Source organism: Pristis pectinata, chromosome 13 (assembly GCF_009764475.1).
Source record: "Pristis pectinata isolate sPriPec2 chromosome 13, sPriPec2.1.pri, whole genome shotgun sequence".
Classification (NCBI taxonomy): domain Eukaryota; kingdom Metazoa; phylum Chordata; class Chondrichthyes; order Rhinopristiformes; family Pristidae; genus Pristis; species Pristis pectinata.
Window position 1 is genome coordinate 22,399,721 of NC_067417.1, and position 18,474 is coordinate 22,418,194.

General features: G+C 38.4%; 1 protein-coding gene and 1 long non-coding RNA gene across 2 annotated transcripts in view; one reads left to right on the top strand and one right to left on the bottom strand.

The window, feature by feature from the left end:
- Window positions 1–462: 462 nt before the first annotated feature.
- Window positions 463–18,474, bottom strand: part of cdh31 (cadherin 31) — a 43,112-nt gene continuing 25,100 nt past the window's right edge. The window contains exons 5-16 of the mRNA XM_052028064.1: window positions 18,124–18,279; window positions 16,653–16,797; window positions 15,045–15,217; window positions 13,959–14,087; window positions 13,266–13,448; window positions 10,943–11,187; window positions 8,946–9,088; window positions 6,410–6,634; window positions 5,307–5,528; window positions 4,318–4,448; window positions 2,755–2,895; window positions 463–2,301 (exon numbers count right to left, since the gene is read on the bottom strand). Of these exons, the coding sequence (XP_051884024.1) occupies window positions 2,092–2,301; window positions 2,755–2,895; window positions 4,318–4,448; window positions 5,307–5,528; window positions 6,410–6,634; window positions 8,946–9,088; window positions 10,943–11,187; window positions 13,266–13,448; window positions 13,959–14,087; window positions 15,045–15,217; window positions 16,653–16,797; window positions 18,124–18,279 (2,103 nt within the window). The 3' untranslated portion in view covers window positions 463–2,091. The remainder of the gene's footprint in view (window positions 2,302–2,754; window positions 2,896–4,317; window positions 4,449–5,306; window positions 5,529–6,409; window positions 6,635–8,945; window positions 9,089–10,942; window positions 11,188–13,265; window positions 13,449–13,958; window positions 14,088–15,044; window positions 15,218–16,652; window positions 16,798–18,123; window positions 18,280–18,474) is intronic.
- LOC127577138 (uncharacterized) lies at window positions 2,249–12,775 on the top strand. The gene is made up of 4 exons (XR_007957335.1): window positions 2,249–2,336; window positions 4,074–4,200; window positions 11,900–11,964; window positions 12,328–12,775. It is a non-coding gene; the product is annotated as an uncharacterized LOC127577138 (long non-coding RNA).

The following is an 18,474-nucleotide window of genomic DNA, read 5'->3' on the forward strand; positions in this document are numbered from 1 at the left end:
AAATGCTATAGGGGCCTAATTCTCTAGTGGGTGGGTGGGAATGAATGATCCCACCCTGCCAAAAGGCCTTCCTGAAGTCCATGTAGACAATGTCTACAAACCTGCCTTTATTTACTACATGGGGAACAAAAACATTAGAAGATTTCACTTCTGCAAGACACTATTTCCCACACAAAGCCATGTTGACCATCCCTAATCCATCCTTAAATAAAGACATAACACTTGGTACTTCTCCCACAGCTAAAGACTATAAATATCTCTGTCAGGGCTCCTGCAAATTCTTTGCTAGCAATGTCCTAGGATACACTTGGTCAGGTCACCTAGATGGTGATGTAAGCACAGAAGGGGAAAAACAACCACTAGAACCAAGATTAATATATTAAAAAGGCAATTCATTCAAGACTAAAACAAAAGCACACTATTAAAAACAACAATCAGACCCTGTAGGATCAGAGGCAAACATTATTTGCTAAAAATGTTTATTTAAAGCACGTACACTCGAACAGTGAAAGCTCAATTAAATTGCAACAGCCAAATATGAAACTAATACAAAAAAAATTCACTTCAGAATTAGACAATTTACAGTCAACTTTAAATGCACAAAAATAGACACTAGCTTTGGTTGTCAAATTTTTGAAATGGAAAGATAGAAAAACTGCTATTACTGACTCAACCCTATCACCAGGAAAGTGCAACCAGCCTCCACTCCATACAATCTAAATTTCTGTATTTCAATTGAAATCAGAAATTTTATGCTCAACTAAGGACAAGCTAGCAAATATAAAATGTTACAGTAGGAAAAAGACTTGCAACTTAAGATAGCACTAAACTACAATATTAAGCTCTTTCATGTCATCATCCAGGAGGCACACTTAGCATGTGGTGTCCACACAAAGCTTAACTGCAAGTACATACATGAGCCTTGATCCAAATTGCCCAGTCATGTGGGTAGAAGAGAAATGGAAGGAGCACAGAATGTCATATGTTTGCATTGCTTTTCTGATGCAGGTCTATTTAATGTTCCTTTAGCAAATGTCTTTGCATGCATTGAAGAGTTTAATGGGATTTTGGCGGGTGGGACAACAAAAAATAGAGGTAGTGAAAGATGATGCCTGTGGTTGACAACACCAGGAATTAATCTGTCGTTTTAGAGGACTTCGTTCGAGAGCCTAATATGTGGATTCCTAAATGCTGTTCCATCTCTGTTCCACTGTATACAATGGCAGAGGTAAAAATCAGTGGAATTGGATCAGTCTGTTAGACAATGTCATTTACAACTACAGATTGGGAACATGCTGCAAATAAACTGCATCCACTGCAATAGTTTACATTCAATATAAAACTATACAGCAGTTACTCTTATGAATACAAGAGTTCTATTAAGCATTGAAAACCTACCTGCCAATCATAAATCCAGGCTTCAGGCATAGCAAAAAATAAAAACATTTTTATTTACTCAGTCAGTAGTACATAAACAGGGAAATAATCTTATTTTTTAAAAATTGGGCTTTCCTTAAAAGCTCCTAAAATTTCCTGAGAATGCATATGTTGTCAATGTAAAGCAGTTTTTGGCTAGTAGCTGTGAGAATTTGATTCCACAATGCCTTTAAAAACATTACACATTAAACTCTGCATATGGATTTGTAAATCATTTAAAACCAATACTACCTTTAGAATACAATATTGCATACTTAAAACCTTAACTTCATTAACATTCTCAATTTTATTCAAAGCTGCAGAGAAAGATTATTTGAGCAGTAGAGTATTGCAACAAGAGCCTAATAGGAAAAAAATATAAAACTGAATAAACTTTGGCTCATTTATACTTTGGGAAAATTGAAAAAGGAGAGTCATGGACTAATGAAAATAAAGCTTTGAGCAATAATTTATTGCAGTTAGCTCAAGAAAGGCTTGTTTTTTCATCCTAACAATTTAGTAACTTCTTGTCAAGTTCCAATGCAGGATCGAATGGAATGTAATTTCAATTCTCCCTGCCACCTCAGTGTGCCATACACTCTATGCTCCACTCATATTTTCAATCATTAGGTGGTTAAAAACAAGTCTCTAAAATGTCTGTTTAATGCCAACTCCTCATTCCTCCCCGTAGCCATACATTTCAGCAAGTTTCCGGAAGCGTGGGCCCCATTCGTTCAAGTGGTCATAGTCCTGGTCTGCATCAGAGTTGTTGGACGAATTCACTGAACTTAAAGATTCTGCCTCTGAACCACCACCTTCATAATCAAACACCAAGAGGGAATCATAGGGAGGAGCAGTTGGATCATTGTCAGCAGTCTTCAGGTTCTGTGGAGATAAAACCAAGTGGAAGTATAAATCAGGTAACCTATGATGCTGATCATAATGGCAACAGCCCTGGTAATAGAACATAGAACAATTACAGCACAATTCAGGCCCTTCGGCCCACAAAGCTGTGCCAAACATGTCCCTACCTTAGAAATTACTAGGCTTACCCATAGCCCTCTATTTTACTCAGCTCCATATACTTAACAGTCTCTTGAAAGACCCTATCGTATCCACTTCCACGACTGTTATTATAAGGTTATTAGTGATTTTATTTTATGATGGGTGCTAATTAATTTGTTAATTCAACAACTTCAATGATCTGAATTTCTGTTTCCTGAATATTTTGGGATACATCAGTAATACTAACCAGACTGTGAATTTCGCTAATTGCAGACTTTTACTGCCACGTATTTCCCCAGACTAAGGCTATTTTAATAATGATTGGTACCCTACCTCATCAATAAAGTTGCCGATCTCGTCTGGGTTTGCAGGACGTGGCCGATATTGTGGTGCCAAGAGTACAGGAACCACGTCATTACGAACAACTTCAGGTCTGGCGTCTAGACCCCGGTGCAGTTGGCTGAGATCATAATCCTGTTAAACAAGAGTTGTATCACAATATTGAGTGGAGATGTTTTGGTACAGTGATTATTTAATACAAGAATTTTTTTTCTAAAATCTGCCAACAAATGCCAGCTGCCCTCTTGAGTCAGTGAGACTCAAGTAATTGATAGTAGACATCTTACCAGAATGAAATATGCTTCCCATTTTGTTATAAGTGGGGAGGGCATACATGCTGATTGCTTAGTGGAAGCTGGTGTGGGACCCAAGTGGCTGGCAAAGCTGGGACTGAGAAGTGGGTGGTATGGCCTTGTGTCCAGAACCTGCAAGAACAGCTTAAAGCAGAGCATTCTTCTGCACCCGAAATAGCAGCAGGAAACATGCCACATGTGTAGACACAGTGCAAGCTTTTTAAATCCTTTGTAGGACTTGGACTCAACTGTAGCTAGGTGGGGAGTCCAAAACAAGATAATGGAATCTAACCATGTGTAGTTATTCATACTGGGAATCCTGGCTGGATTTTGGCTCATTCAAAAGTCCTGAGCAGTCACTAGCTAGTCATGAATCAATACAACTAGCCCCCTCTCCACCCCATCGTCACACTTCTGATACATTAATAACAAGTTTGGATTTAAGATTCTATATCATAAATTTTGCTCATCCTATGTGCTATTGATAACAACTCAGTAGACAATTCTTCTTCACATTTGAAAATGCTTCCCCTTGCACAAATGATCATTTTTAAAATGTGTATCTACATGTGATGTGTATAATGCAAGGAATATTATTTTCAATTCATTTCACTGGAGTCTGAATTTCTGCACCAAAAATTTAAGTGGAAATAGATAACACTACAGATCTTGGTAAATGAATGGTAATTGGAGGAAAGAAAAAAAGTACAGGTAATGGAAACCCAAAACAAAAACTGGAAGATGCTATAAGCACAGCAGGTCAAGCAGCATCAGTGGGGAGAGAAACAGTCAATGTTTCAGTTCAGGGACTCTTCATCAAAACTGGAAAAGGGAAGGAGCACGTTTCTCAACCCGCTGAGGTTTTTAGTAATTTAAAGAATGTTTTTATTAGTTTTGTATCAATTCTTTCATGATTAGTGACTTATGGCCTTTTACTGAATTAACATATAACCTATTCATTTAGATCATATTTATAATGCATTGGCATTTAGTGTATATCCATATTACCATCTCCCATAGCAGAACTCGTGCTTAACACTTCTATTTGGAGGAGGACAGGTCAGCTGGTAATGGCAGAAGTCTGGCTCAAAACAGGCATAATGGCAGCAAGTTTAAACATCACTCAAGAACCTATGCTCAGCACAAGGTAAGAATTGCTCCTGTGTAAGATATGGATTCTAGCAAAAGTAAGCAAACAATATCATGTGCATCCTAGTTAACTGATCCTCAAAAAGCAAGATTTAAGGTTGCCACCAGCACCAACCTGGTCTTCTTCACCACCACCCTCTTCATCATAATGGTAAACATTGTCCCGAATGTCCTCTTCGGGTAATAATGGCTCCTTTTTGACACTTCGCCTCTTTTTTACAAAAAGCAGGAGCAGTAGCACCAAAACTGTTAGAAAATACAATTTAAAAAAAATTATTGCACCTTATGGAACTTAAACTCCTTATTCAAAATCTGCAATTGAAGTGTAACCACTTTATAAAAGCTTGTACTTTTGTAGGTATAAATGTACAATATTATACATGGCACATGAACACAACTAATAGCAAAATGGCCAGCCAGGGAATTTGCAAACTAACCAAGAAACTGACTGTAGTGGAAGGTGCAGTGTTTGATGGCTGTAACCAGATAAATATCATGGAAATTTAAATAACTCGTGGTGATCCCAAGATAAATAGGATGAGGTATAATGGAACTAAAACCCATCTATGGGATCTGGGACTGTTTCCCTTCTAAGGAGATATTAATTAGTATTCAAAATCATGAAGGTATTAACAAAGTAAGGGGCAAGGAAGTGGTAACTAATATGTAATTGTAAAATAACCAGAGGAAATGAGATTTCTTTTTAAAACACAGCAAGTCATTTTGACTTGTTTTCCACTGTTTGAACAAGTCATGAAAGTGGAATCAATAAGTCTTGATTATACATTGGGGGGGGGGGGGGGGGGGATGCAGAACAACAAAATTGGAGACTAACTAGGTAATTCTTAGAAACAGCCACTGTGGGCCAAACTACTTCACTCTGATCCCCACATCGTGTAGCAGTTCCATCAAGTAATTTACTTGCACTTCCTCTATATTCAGCCTCTGAAGTGCTTGGGGGAGAAACGATTATTTTGTTTTAGAACAGAATAGCAGGAATATTCTCTAAACTTCCTTCCCCTTTAGCTTTGTTAAAAATTAGGAATGTAGACTGTCCAATTTTTAAGCATTGATCATTTTAAATTGTATGCAAATGATACTTACTCAACAATGCCAAGATAGCACCCAGAATAGCCAAAATGCCAGGGATACCAAAGGAAGCAGCAGCAATCCTCTCTTTACAAGCACCATTTTCACAGTTGCACACATCCACTCGCAGTCCTGTGACCTGAGACAGTTGTGGTGTCCCGCCGTCTGTTACTCTCAGATGAACTTCATATGTATTGGGTTCAATTTTTCTCTTCAGCTTTAACAGCTTCACGTCAGCTAAACAAAAGGTTACATGTTGTTTTGTAACTTTTACACAAGAAAGCATTGCTTAGCTTGAAACATGTTAGGGTGTCAGTTTGCAAGCAGCAAGCCACTTGCCCCTTGTTCTCATCACCTGAGATTATTAGCCTCAATGCTAACTGCCACTGATCTGGCCCACATCTTCATTCCCTTAGTCCAATTCCACTTGCCATTATGCACCCAGTATACACTAGCAAACTGATCAAAGTCCCACTTGCACTGACGTACCAGCTGCAGCTGTTTTAACCATCCTGGTAAAGGAAACAATTGCACTTGACTGTATTGGCAGGGGATGATGAGAGGGGAGGTTACTTTCAATGCATCAACAGAAATGCACCCCAGGAATGATGACTCCACAGCCATCCAAAACTTCACTGCCATTATCACCATACCTCCTCTCCCCAACCCCAAACACCACTACCATCCCGTCATGTTGCTGACACATAGGTCCATCTCTTCCACGAGACTTTTGTTTCTCCTAGTCCTTCCCAGTTTTCTGCCTTGATGTTGGTTTCCTCGAACCCTTTAGTCCTACACCTTGCAAGACTTCATAACACTGGAGGCATGTTGCTGGATGGGATGACATTTGGAGGTATAATGGGGGTGCATCAGGAGGGTGGTTGGGGGGGGGGGGGGTGAAGAAAAAAAAGAAGGAAGGAATATTCACTTAGGATTACCACAGCTGAATACTTTGGAGTCTTCTACTAATGTGTGCTGTATCCAGGAAGCAGTCATCACATTTCAGGGAGAGAGGTAAAAAAAAACACAAGGGAAGAGTAAAGGTTGAAAGAAAAAAAAGAAATTGATTTTTTTTTATATACAGTTTGTAATTCTGTTTTAAATGTAATTAAGCTTACCCCTCTCTGTTGATTCGATAGTCCAGTTTTTCTCAGCTCCATGAACCAGCATAACTGCATAAGGAGAAGTGTTGGGTGGGATGTCTTTGTCTACAATGGTCACATTCACAGGGACAGGATCTTCATTGCACACGCGGTTAATAAGTGAAGTAGCAATGGGTGGATTATCATTGATATCTTCAAGCTCCAGCTGAATGGTCCCAGTACCAGTGGCAGGTGGACTCCCTGCATACACAAAAAGGAAACTGAATCCAATGGCAAAACTTGGGTAGGTTCATAAGTTAACTGCTTTTTTACATGATGACTTGGAAAAGGTTGATGAATTGACCATTTTAGTTCATTCATCTAGAGGAACCACTATAGCATTTATTTTAAGCCATATTCATTCGTGAAGCAAAATTTCTTCAGTCTTAAACTTTCATTGATTTGAACCTCTATTCCCTTGATCCAGTCTCAATCAAAACCGGAGAAAGAAAGGACTGTAGATGCTGGAATCTAGATGAAAATCAGTGATGCTGGAGGAACTCAGCAGGCCAGGCAGCATCTGTGGAGAAAAGCAGACGGTCAACGTTTCAGGTCAGAAACAACCCAAAACGTTGACCGCCTGCTTTTCTCCACAAATGCTGCTTGTCCTGCTGAGTTCCTCCAGCATCATAGTGTTTTGCATCATAATGAAAACATTCCAGTTTTACTTATTAAACTTGATGCATTTCCACATTTATTAGATTGCTCTGTTCAAAGCCGAAAACCTTTCATATAAAAATCTAGTAGATTTAAGAATGTCATGGATTTTTCCCATCGATAGTTTCTATTGAAAGAGCCAATTACCTTTTGGCCATTACACCATGTTATGTAGTATCTAATATAGGCAAGAAACACTCTGAAGTGGAGTGGTGAATGAAATGGACTAGTGAAGTTCTGCTCTATTTTACTGCTAGTGACATTTACAGTATTAACGTTACTCCTGGTTACAATCCTAATCAGTTTACTTGCATTGTAAAAGTTGGGTACAAGTAAACAACTGTACATTCCAGTAATCTACATTGGGAGAGAGAATTTTTTATTGGGTCGGATTACTTGACTGGACAGCTGCCTGCGACTCCTGATAGATGGCAGCCACGGCCCAAGTCACTTGCTCTCCAATAAGCCCACTCAACTCCCAAATGAGTTTGGCAGGCAGACCCTACAGTGCATTCTATGTTACTCGAAGTTTAGTGATGTAGGGAGATAATGCACTTTGCTCATAGTATTCACTTCCATTGTTTCACAGCTGATTGACATGGAAATACTTGCAAATGTCTCCTCGGTGTCGTTTTTGGGGGTGGGAAGTGGCCTGAGCCTAACCCCAAAAAAGGTCACAGCTGAGAAGTGTCACTGAGGTTCCATGTCTCAGTTTTGCATAAAATGCCAATTAAACACTACTTGTATACTGAATATGAAATCCTGTCATATATAAACAATGAGTGTACAATTTTTCTGAAGCAAATAAGGTGCTTTTCTGATTTGGTTCAACTGACTGATTTAAACTGTACTGATGAACTACATCATGGATCAAAGAAAACAAAGTATTTTCAACATTATGGAACCAGTCACTTTGCAACTCATTTTGAAATTGATTCCTGTTACATTTCTTCATTTATAGCTCCAATTCACCATTACATTTTGAAACTACACGGGTCAGGTTTTTCTTGCATAGCTGGCTTTTCTAGTGGACTTGGGGTAGACAGGGGTAGCATGTACTCTGAGGAGGCTTGCCATACCCCTCCCCATTAGAAGGTGGATTTGATGACCAAGTTTCACCAATTTATAACAGGTTCCATGATAACTAAGCAATAAATCTGGATTCAATTCTGACCTCAGGTGCTGTCAGGGTGGAGTATGTATGTCCTCCCTTTGACCATGCGAGTTTCTGCTAGCTGCTCCAGATTTCTCCCTTATCAGAGGGTTGTGCTGGTATATTAATTTGGCACTGTAGATTACCCCTTAATGTGGACAGCAGAAAAAGTACTGTAGGGGAGTTGATGGGCATGTGAGGGAGAATAAGTGGTAGGGTTATAGAGGTATAGGAAAAGGGAATAGAACTGTTGAGATTCTTCTGCTGTGAGCTGGCATGGACCAAGTGGGCTGAAAGAGCCTCCTATTTCAGTAAGCAAGGAAATGAGAAATACCAGTACAAATTTACTTTGCCCTGCCCACCACAATACTGTTTTAACACATGGAGATTTTAAATAAAACATCTAATCTGAAGGAGTTTTGTTTTGAATTTTCCCAATCACTAATGTGCATCTGCACTGAAGAAACATTTGAGATACACAAAGGAGACTTAGAAATTATACTTTGAGACCCAACTATGTGTAGGGACAGAAAAACCTATCAAAGTGCATTCTTACTTTCATATTAAGAGTCAAATTAACCAAAATTAATTATATCACCCCTTGTCCTATAACCACTGGATAAAAAATATTGAAACCTCAATCACTGATGAAAAAAGCTGAAGTATTACGGCATGTGCTATGTAGATCCATAAGAGTCTCACCATTATCATAAGCAAGGACTGTTGCAACATAAATGTTATCTTTAACAAATTCTGACTCTCTATCCATATGGCTGATGAGTTTAACGATCCCAGTCTCTGGCTCGATTTCAAACCACCTTGCTGGGTCACTTCCCATCCGGTAACTGGAATATATGCAACAACAAAAATAAATTATAGCCACAAATCCCAAAATCAAAGAAAATGGACAAAACCAGTTTCCACATAAAACATAATGTATCTTTAAGTGCTGCCATAACGGAATACCAGATATTCCATCACAGAATTAGTCACTTTAATGACATCCATACCCACGTAATCATGGCATGGAGTTTTTAGGAAAACATAAATGAGCATTACAGTTAATTTTAAAGCACTTAACATATGCAAAACATTTTGGTGATTCAGTCAACCCTTAAACTCACTAGTTTTATGTTTAGCTGAATAGGTACAATGGATAATATAAACTGATCTTATTTCTCATTGCCACTTGTTACTTGCCAGATCATAGCTGAACAGAAACACTGTCACATCCACAAGTAGTAGGTGTGGCTGCATAGCTATGCAAATAATTATTTCAACCTTGCCCTTTGTTTTTTAAAAATAAAAAATCATATCATAGAAGTTAGATAAAAGGCCTATTGCCCAGGATTCAAATTATGTTGAAGATACTGATAAATGACATCAATTGTGATACCAGGTTTGTGCTTTTGAAAGTCTAATGGTTTACTGGAGGGGTGAAAAATCTAGTGAAGGCAAGGAGCTATATGATATTGAAATTATAAAAAAAAGTTACAGTAGTAGGAAATAATAGAACTAGTTATCTCCAAACTAAAAAGTACAGGAGGAAGTGTGCAAAATAATGCATTTATAACCCAATAAGTACCATCAACACCAGCTTCCATAAAAAGAGAAGTGACAATGGAAAGCATGAATCAAAGGCAATGCAGAACATCCCAAATAAACCCAATGTGTAGAAAATATATCAAAAGCAAAACTCTAAAGTTTGCAGTAAGCACAGAAGGATCATTGCTGACTTCAAGAAAAAAAAAGCTACCCAGAAAGACTTCCCCTTTCTTCAGGGAATGTCTTCCTATCTGCTGATGGAACCTCTTCCATTTCCTGCAGATCTGCTCCTCACCGTCCTCTCCCCAGACAGAACAGAGATGGAGTTCCCCTGATCCTTGCCTTTCACCTCACTAGCCTCCACATCCAGCATGTCATCATTTGCCACTTCCATGAGGTCCAAAACAAATTATACTGTAGATTCAAAATTCCAAGTTCAAATGTTCTGGTGTCATTCCACAAGTTTTAGATATCAAGGTAAGTGGACAAATTTTAACTATTGGCCATGTGTCTGCAGACTGACCATACACAGCAGATTTATAACTTCTTGCTTAACCCCAAAGTTAGAAGGTTGAGCATAGAAGAATGAGAAATGACCTTACTGAAACTAAAAGAGTCTGGGAAGTTGTTCAGGATGATGCAGGAAGCTTGATGCAGAGGGCAACTGTGGGGGAGGGTATAGTTTCAGAAATACAATTTAAAATGAAGAGAACAAACTTGATCTCAGGGTATCAGAAATCTTTGGAATTCCCCATCACAAAGAGCTATGGAGACCAAGTCACAGTACATTCAAGGCCGAAGACAGGTTTTGGTCGGTTGTGGGGCGATAGGTTAGAGGGATCAGGCAGGAAGGTGGAGCCGAGCCAGAGATCAGATCAGCCACTATGCTATTGAATAATGGAGCAGCCTCAAGAGCTGCAAGGCCTCCTCCCACTCCAATGTGCTTATCTAGAATCTAACTCAAAGCCCCTGCATTCCCAATCACAACGGCCATTCAACAGATGATGCCTTGAATAACTAAAATCTGGCCCCTTGCAGTTCTCAAATAATAATTATTTTTAATAGGCACAAAATAACTTTGCTGCACACTTGGGGGGGGGGGGGAAGAAAACTTACTGCTAACTTAAAAGTATTCCCACAAATCCATCTCATACCTAATGGTTTGCTCCTGAGCACTGTCCGGGTCCTTTGCTTTGCAAGTAGTTACTGTACTCCCAACTGGTAGATTCTCAGGCTGCTTGTCTTTCTTGATTTCTGGATTAAATATTGGTGCTTCATTAACATCAAGCACGTTGATGGTTACTGTAGCTGAAGAGAGTGGCATCGTAACGGTGAAAGGTATCTGATTCCTTACTTCAATTATCACCACATGCTGTCTGCTCTTCTCAAAATCCAAGGGCTGCATTAAAAAAAGTTCAACGTAATATTAATGAACATTTTGTGTTTTCGTGAAGAAAATACTTAACTAAAATGCACATGACATGTACAAATCACATTGAGAGGTAAAGTTACTTTAGAATAAACAAAAATAAGACAAGGTTTCCCCATTTTCAAGGAAAAACTTGGCAAAGTGTTTTTTTTTCCCTAAAAGCACAAAACCAAATGCATCTTGATAGCTTCAAAATGACAAACGTTGCCCAGTTATAGTGGTGTGCCATTGTCTCCACAGCAAACAAGTTGCAGAGAAGTATCTACTTTTCTGTCTGTTGAGCTATGGCTAGGTTTTTCCTCTAACTCTGCACACCTTTATTCAGTTTGCATCTAAAAGTGAACTAAACATTTGTTTAAAAAATGAAGACTTTTGAATTTTCAGTTGCTGTTAAATTTGAATGCATGCTCTTACAAACTTTAACCTTTTTTTCATCATATCATGATGAGGCACAACACTGATCCATGTACACAACATATTAATGGGAACGTACCAAAATAGGTACCTGGTCCCATGAGAATAATCACGTTCTCCGAGTAGATATCTTGTCATTGTAACAACTGTTGTGGGCCAAAGGGCCTGTTCTTGTGCTGTACTGTTCTATGTTCCAGGTTGTATGCATGGCCAACAGACAAATGAGAATCAAACTCTCACATCTCACCATCTTTTATTTTATTTGCAGGATATGGGTATCATTGGCAAGGTCAATGTTTATTGCCATCCCTAACTGCCCTAGAGAAGATGTTGGTGAGTTGCTGCAGCCTTTCTAGTGAAGGTATTCCCAGTTTTGTTGGGCTGATAGTTTCAGGATTCTTAGATCCAGTGGGGATGTAGGAATGGTGATATACATCTCCAAATCAGGGTGGTGTGATAGTGTGTAACTTGGAGGGGAACCTGCAGATGGTCGGTGTTCCCAGGTGTCTCTTGTCCTCGTCTTTCCTGGTGGTAGAAGTTGTGGGTTTGGGAGGTAATACTGGAGAAGCTCTGATGAGTAAGCACAGTGCATTTTGCAAATAGTGTACTCTGCAGCCAAAATCAGCTAGTGATGGAGGAAGTGCATATTTAGAGCGGCAGATACGGCACCAATCCAATGAAATGTTTCTGTTCCAGATGATGTTTGACTGTTGTTCAAATTGTATCCATCCAGACAAGTGGAGGATCAAACTTTCAACCAGTACCGAGATGATGGAACCACAAGATCCCACTACCGATGTCACCACAGTTTTCATGATTGGTCCAGTTAAATTTCTGGTAATTGCAACCCCTAGGGACTTTGCTGGCAAATTACGGCAATGTCATGAGAGGTCCTGAAAGTTTCTCTTTATATTTCATTGCCTTGCACATTTGTGACAGGAATGTTACTTGCAAGTTTGCAGCCCACATCCAAATGTTGTCTAGTTCTTGCTGCATGCAGAGTGAACTGATCCATTTTTAAAAAATTTGATGTGCTACAAAAAGAACTGAACATTGTTCGGCAGAGAAACATAAGCGAACATTCCCACATGTGCTCTTGTTATGGAAACAGCTCATAATGACTGATCCCAGGACACGGAGGAACTTCTGCAGCAGCCCAAACTTGGTGGGTGGGCAGGGAGGGTGGGATTTCAACCATCAGCCACAACCATCTTCCTTTAATGTGAGTGGAGTATGACTTGGGCCAATAAAGAGGCTTCCCCTCAATGCCCATCAACTTCTTGATACCATTCGCCATCAAATGCCACGTGCAGTTATTCACACTTTTTCAGACCTGGTGTCAAGTGATCTGCTAAAAAAGTAAATTGAGCTTCAATGAGCAGGTTACTGGCAAGTTATCATCATCTGATAACATCCATCCTTTGCTCATTGCTGAGGGCAGACCAACTGAGTAGTTGGCCAGATAGGATTCATCCAGGCTTTTATGGACAGGACATCTTTAGACAATTTTCCACATTATCAGGTAAATGCCAATGTTGAAGACGTTCTGAAACAGCCAGAATCATTTACTAGTAAATATACATTATTTAACGTTATTAAAATGCATACAAACAGCTACCAATAGACTGTCACACCTCAATCACTTTAAGGACTCCATTATTCTCCAAGTCTGTCTTCACATCGAATTGCCCCCTCTCGTTCCCAAAGGTTATACTGAAATTTGCTTTCCAGGCAGGTGTATAACGCAGGTCAGCATCAGTTACAGGGTGTCTTGACACAACATAATCCACTTCATTTTCAGGAACTTCAACAGTAACCTGCAATTAGAAAAATGCAGTAATTTGGCTTTACAGATTTGCAGACTGCCCCACTTAACACCCAAGCTCAAATTCAACTTGGGTTGATGCAATTTCTTTCCCTTCTTCTAGCCACCCAATTCTAAACATCTCTATTCTCATGAAGCTAGTAACAATTTACTGCAGAAGGGTTCCCAAAGTCCTCTGAAATTTTATCTACAATGACCTTTCATCAAACAAAGGCAGAGGGAGCTTTCCTCTAAATCATAATTCAGTACAGCTGACCTGGGACTGCTCAATTCTAATTTAAGTGTGCAAGATGTGAGCTCTTCTTTCCCATCAAAGTCAAAAGAAAATCCTTTATCATGGTCAATGCAAATAAAATTAAAGTGAACACGGTATACCTTTTGATTACACAATGCTTCAAAATTCTATTTCAAAGCAATTAGAAAAGATAATTGCATTTTAAGTTTAAGGATCAGTTATTATATTCAGAAGGAAATGTTTAAACATGCTTAAAGAAATCTCTACCGATGATGTCACAAATTCTGGGGCATTATCATTTCCATCAGTGACAGTGATTATTGCTGTGGCAGTGGTTATCAGTCCATCACCTTCCATATCCGCTGCCTGAACAATAAGTGTGTATTTTTCCACTTCCTGAAATGAGATAAAAAATAATAAAAGAACATGTATGAAGTGTATTTTTCATGCAGTCAGAAACTTACAGCACATTCTGCCTACCATGTTTACGCTGGTCAAAACAAGAGCTATTCAGTTTACATTCAAATGAGAAGTACATTCACCTCAATCCATGGTCTGTAGGACCATCTTCCAAGGCTCATCTGAATATCCTTTAAATGTACTAAAGATTTCTGCTTTTACCACATGTCCGGGTCAACCACTCCAGATCCCCACTTCTTGGAAGTACAAAACTTTTTCCTCAACTGGCCTCTAATACTTCTAACAGTTAACTTCAAACCACAGATAAAGTACCTTTCATTAAAATGGCAACGAGTGCCATCTCATAGGGCACTAACAGGTGAGAAGAGATTGTGTCTTTTGCAACAGATACAGCTCTTCACATGTATAGAAATTTAAACAGATTTCTCTTGGTACGATGCATATAACTCAAATAAGATTTTTTTTGCAATTAAATAAATCATTCTTTAAAATCAATTCTATACCACCAGACATACTTCCCCATTTATGTTCAATCTGCATTTTGTAATACAAATCTTTCTCAATATCTTTAGCTGCAATTTGGCAATGTTTCTGCAGTTTTATATGTGCACATTTTCCACATTAATCTCTTCCATCCCATCATAAATGCATCTCTCATGGATTAGTGACTAAGAAGGCATGGTGCAAATGTAGATAAAATTTACTTTATTGCATCTGCAAGCGGGCAATCATGGAACATTCATCATGAGCACCATCAAGCATACCTTCAATTGGAGTTTGATTACATTTTAAAAGGGATTTAACATTACGCACAAAAAAATTCCTTGTTCACCAAAGCAAGAAAAAGCAACGTAAAAGATGCTACAAATAGGAATTAACATCTCAGCAACAAACTTTTCAGCTATGCGCACTGACTCATCCATGTCCACTCACCTCCCGATCCAGACCTGAATGCAGCACACTGATTAGTCCACTTGTTGAACTTATTGTAAACATATGTGGATGAGGTATAGTTGGTTCTTGACCCACAATGGAGTATTTGATTATAGAATTAGCATTATCTTTCTCATCTGCATCTGTGGCTGTCACATTCATGAATGCAGTCCCTATCAACAAATATACATTAAATTACACTGACAGTTCATAAACATTCCTTCCCCCCAAATCCATGCAAAATATTAGGTTTAATGGGAGGAAATCATATAACTATGCATCTTCTGAGATGCAGCCATATCACTGTTTTTCACAAATCAGCAATACTGCAATGTCAACATCCCTACTATCATAAACACATTTTACCATAGGATAACCAATATGCAATTTTAGTCAGTGTACATGACACAATGCTCTAAAATACAAGCAATTTTTTTTAATAATGCTTAAATATATAATACTAAGATGACACATTCAGCTAGAACTAGATGCAGAAAGTAAACTGCAGGAGGAGATCACACGACCCAGAGCCTGCTCCAACATAAAATATCATGGCTTATCTGCATTTTACTACCCCAACCCATAACCCCCGCTTCACCTATCTGAAAAAAATTACCTCACCCTTGAGTGCAACTCAGTGGCTCTCTGGAGTAAAGAATTCCAAAGATTCACACCCATCAGAAGCAATTCCTCCTGATCACATCATAAGTAGCCGATTTCATATCTTGTAGTTCTGGATTGCCCCATTGGGGGCAAAAGCATCTATCCTGTTGAAGCCCCTCAATGTTTCCTATGCAAATATCACACTGAAGTAACACTCAAAAGCAAACTCTAGGCTGGAGAGTTCAGGACAAACTAAATTCTCCATGTGAGAAGAAAAGAAACAGATAGGCTACTGCATTGCCAGAATTAGCGTTGAAAGCTATTGGACTGTGTCTGTGGCAACTTTGGAAGATTCAGTCACGTGCCATTTCCTTTGAAGCCAACTGCAAATACTAGGATAGGTTAATACCCATTTTAAGTTATCTTAATTCCTTTAGTCAACTTACTGGGCCAAAAGAAGGTTAAATGCATTTATTCCTCGGATTACATTACATTATGCAACGGTGATGTACAGCGCAGTGGGATCTGTATTACTAGATGTGGAAACTCCATTAGCCTGCTTGTCCAACTAAACCATTGCAAAAATGAAATACTGTGGCTGCTAATTTGAAATGGTGCTTCTTAGAAGGCAAACCCTTCATTGATTTTATAGAAAGGACACAAATGCAAAAGGTTCAGAGAAAACAAGTGAAATATATTGGCAGTAAAGCACAATAGAATTGTAACATTTGGTCCATCAAGACACGTTGGATCAACCAGGATATATTAAGAGTAGGAATAACCTATCGAGAGAAAAAAAAAATCAAGATTTCTACAATCTCCCTTTGTTTCCCAGGCATGGACAAATTCCAAAAGGGAGCTGTTCAAAAGTCACCTATTAGGCACTAGACTTGGGATAACAATGTAAAACAATCTTGGAATTCTCATCAGATAAAGATTTACTGTCATTTCATTGTTGGCTCAATCTCAGTTCAGAAATAAGACAAAACAAAATGTTCATCTTACCTGGTGTAGCTCCTTCTACTACCTTGCCATAGAAAGTTGGAAGAGTAAATTGTGGCTTATTATCATTCATATCAATGACCTCAATGAAAACATCCACTGCCTCTTCAACCTCCTGCCCGTCTGCATCTAGTGCATGAGCTAACAGCTATTTCAGGAGATAAGAATATTGGCCGTTAGAGTAGCTACAAAAGTATTGCAATAAGAAACACTCATTCAATATTGGACCAGAAATCCAAGACTTTATAAAAGCTGTGGGTTAGTTAGTTGGTTCATAGCAGATTGAAATACATGTCCATTTCACCTTGACTATTAACAAGTTAATTCTTCTTATCACAAAGACATGGGTCTGGATTTTCTACCCAGCAGCATTACACAGCACTTCCCACTGATTAGTGAAAGATGATCTTTTTAAAAAAAAACTTCATTCTGAAGCACAGATTTAGATTTTTTCTGATCATGATTACCAGCATGTAATTTAAAGGCTTCCTGGCCTCAGGAATTTGGCAGAGTAGCCAAACATATTAAAGTATTCTCACAGGTAGCAAACCAGAAAAGGAAAAAAACCTCAATTTCAGCTAAAATTAAATATTTTGCAGTGGTGCAAAATTAAAATCATTCCATGCTACAATTGAAGTATAAACAGAAATACAACATGAACAACAAATTTTTCTCCCCATCTTAAAACCTATTACATTTTGGCATTTATGTGGAGAAACTTGTTGGGAGTCAGAGTTTACCAACTGCAGTTATGGCTTAGTAAACCAATACAAACTCATTTGTATCTCACTCAACAACAGAATTTTTAGGAAATTCTATAATTCACACACATCTGAACGTTTCATCAATTCAGCTGCTTTCCCTTGATTATACTGGAGAAACCCTGAATTACTGACAGCAACTCGGTATTTACATGTGTACACAGTTTATCTCAAGTTCACTGCCAAGTATTGTTAATTTTTTTTTGCTGTTATTACATCCATAATATTAAATCACTGGTCTGGATTTTAAGGCCACTGAACCCAATGGATGTTTTTAAATCATTCAGTGCTAATGTAATGAATTGCTCCTTTCAGTAAAGTGGGAGAGTGGAGGTTCAAAAAAAAACTGTTGGGATTAACGTGTTAAAGGAAATGGTATACAAGCTATACATTTATTGTATTTTGTTCTACAATTGGTATTAGTGCTTTAGTGCTACTAAAACTTTCACTCAATATTGCAATAATAGAGCTAGTGAGTTAGCACGGGAAAGGGCAAGAGCTTGTGATGACAAATTACAGCTATAATCATCTAATACTGTGGAGTGTACAAACAATTGTTGTTCCTTAGATTTTAAACTCACTTACTTGAGGAATATTATATTGACATTGTGTGAATCAAAAATCAGTCTTGTACAGAGAAATAATTGAGAGCAAAGTTAACTTTTACTATAAACCGCTGTGGCACAGGAAGGATTATAATTAATGAAACTTACTCTGTATCTGGCTATTCGTTCTCTGTCTAAAGGTTGATGCACTAAAATTTCACCAGTGAGTTTATTTATAGTAAAAACATTGAGAGGTGGCTGATCAGCTCCTGGGCCTGTTATAGAGTAAGTTAATGGTATTTCTTTTTGCCGATTGGACTTGATCTGTTAAGAAGAACAAAGAAATTTAAGCATAACTTACACAAGCACATTGCAGCAAGTCAGAATAGCAACACCAATTAACATAATATACAAGTGTGAATTACCCCAAGGTAGCACTGAAGGTTAAGGAACCAAGGTCCCATATTTAATTCAAGGTCTTTTCTAAATAGCTGAACTAGGTGGAGATGGCCAGGGTTA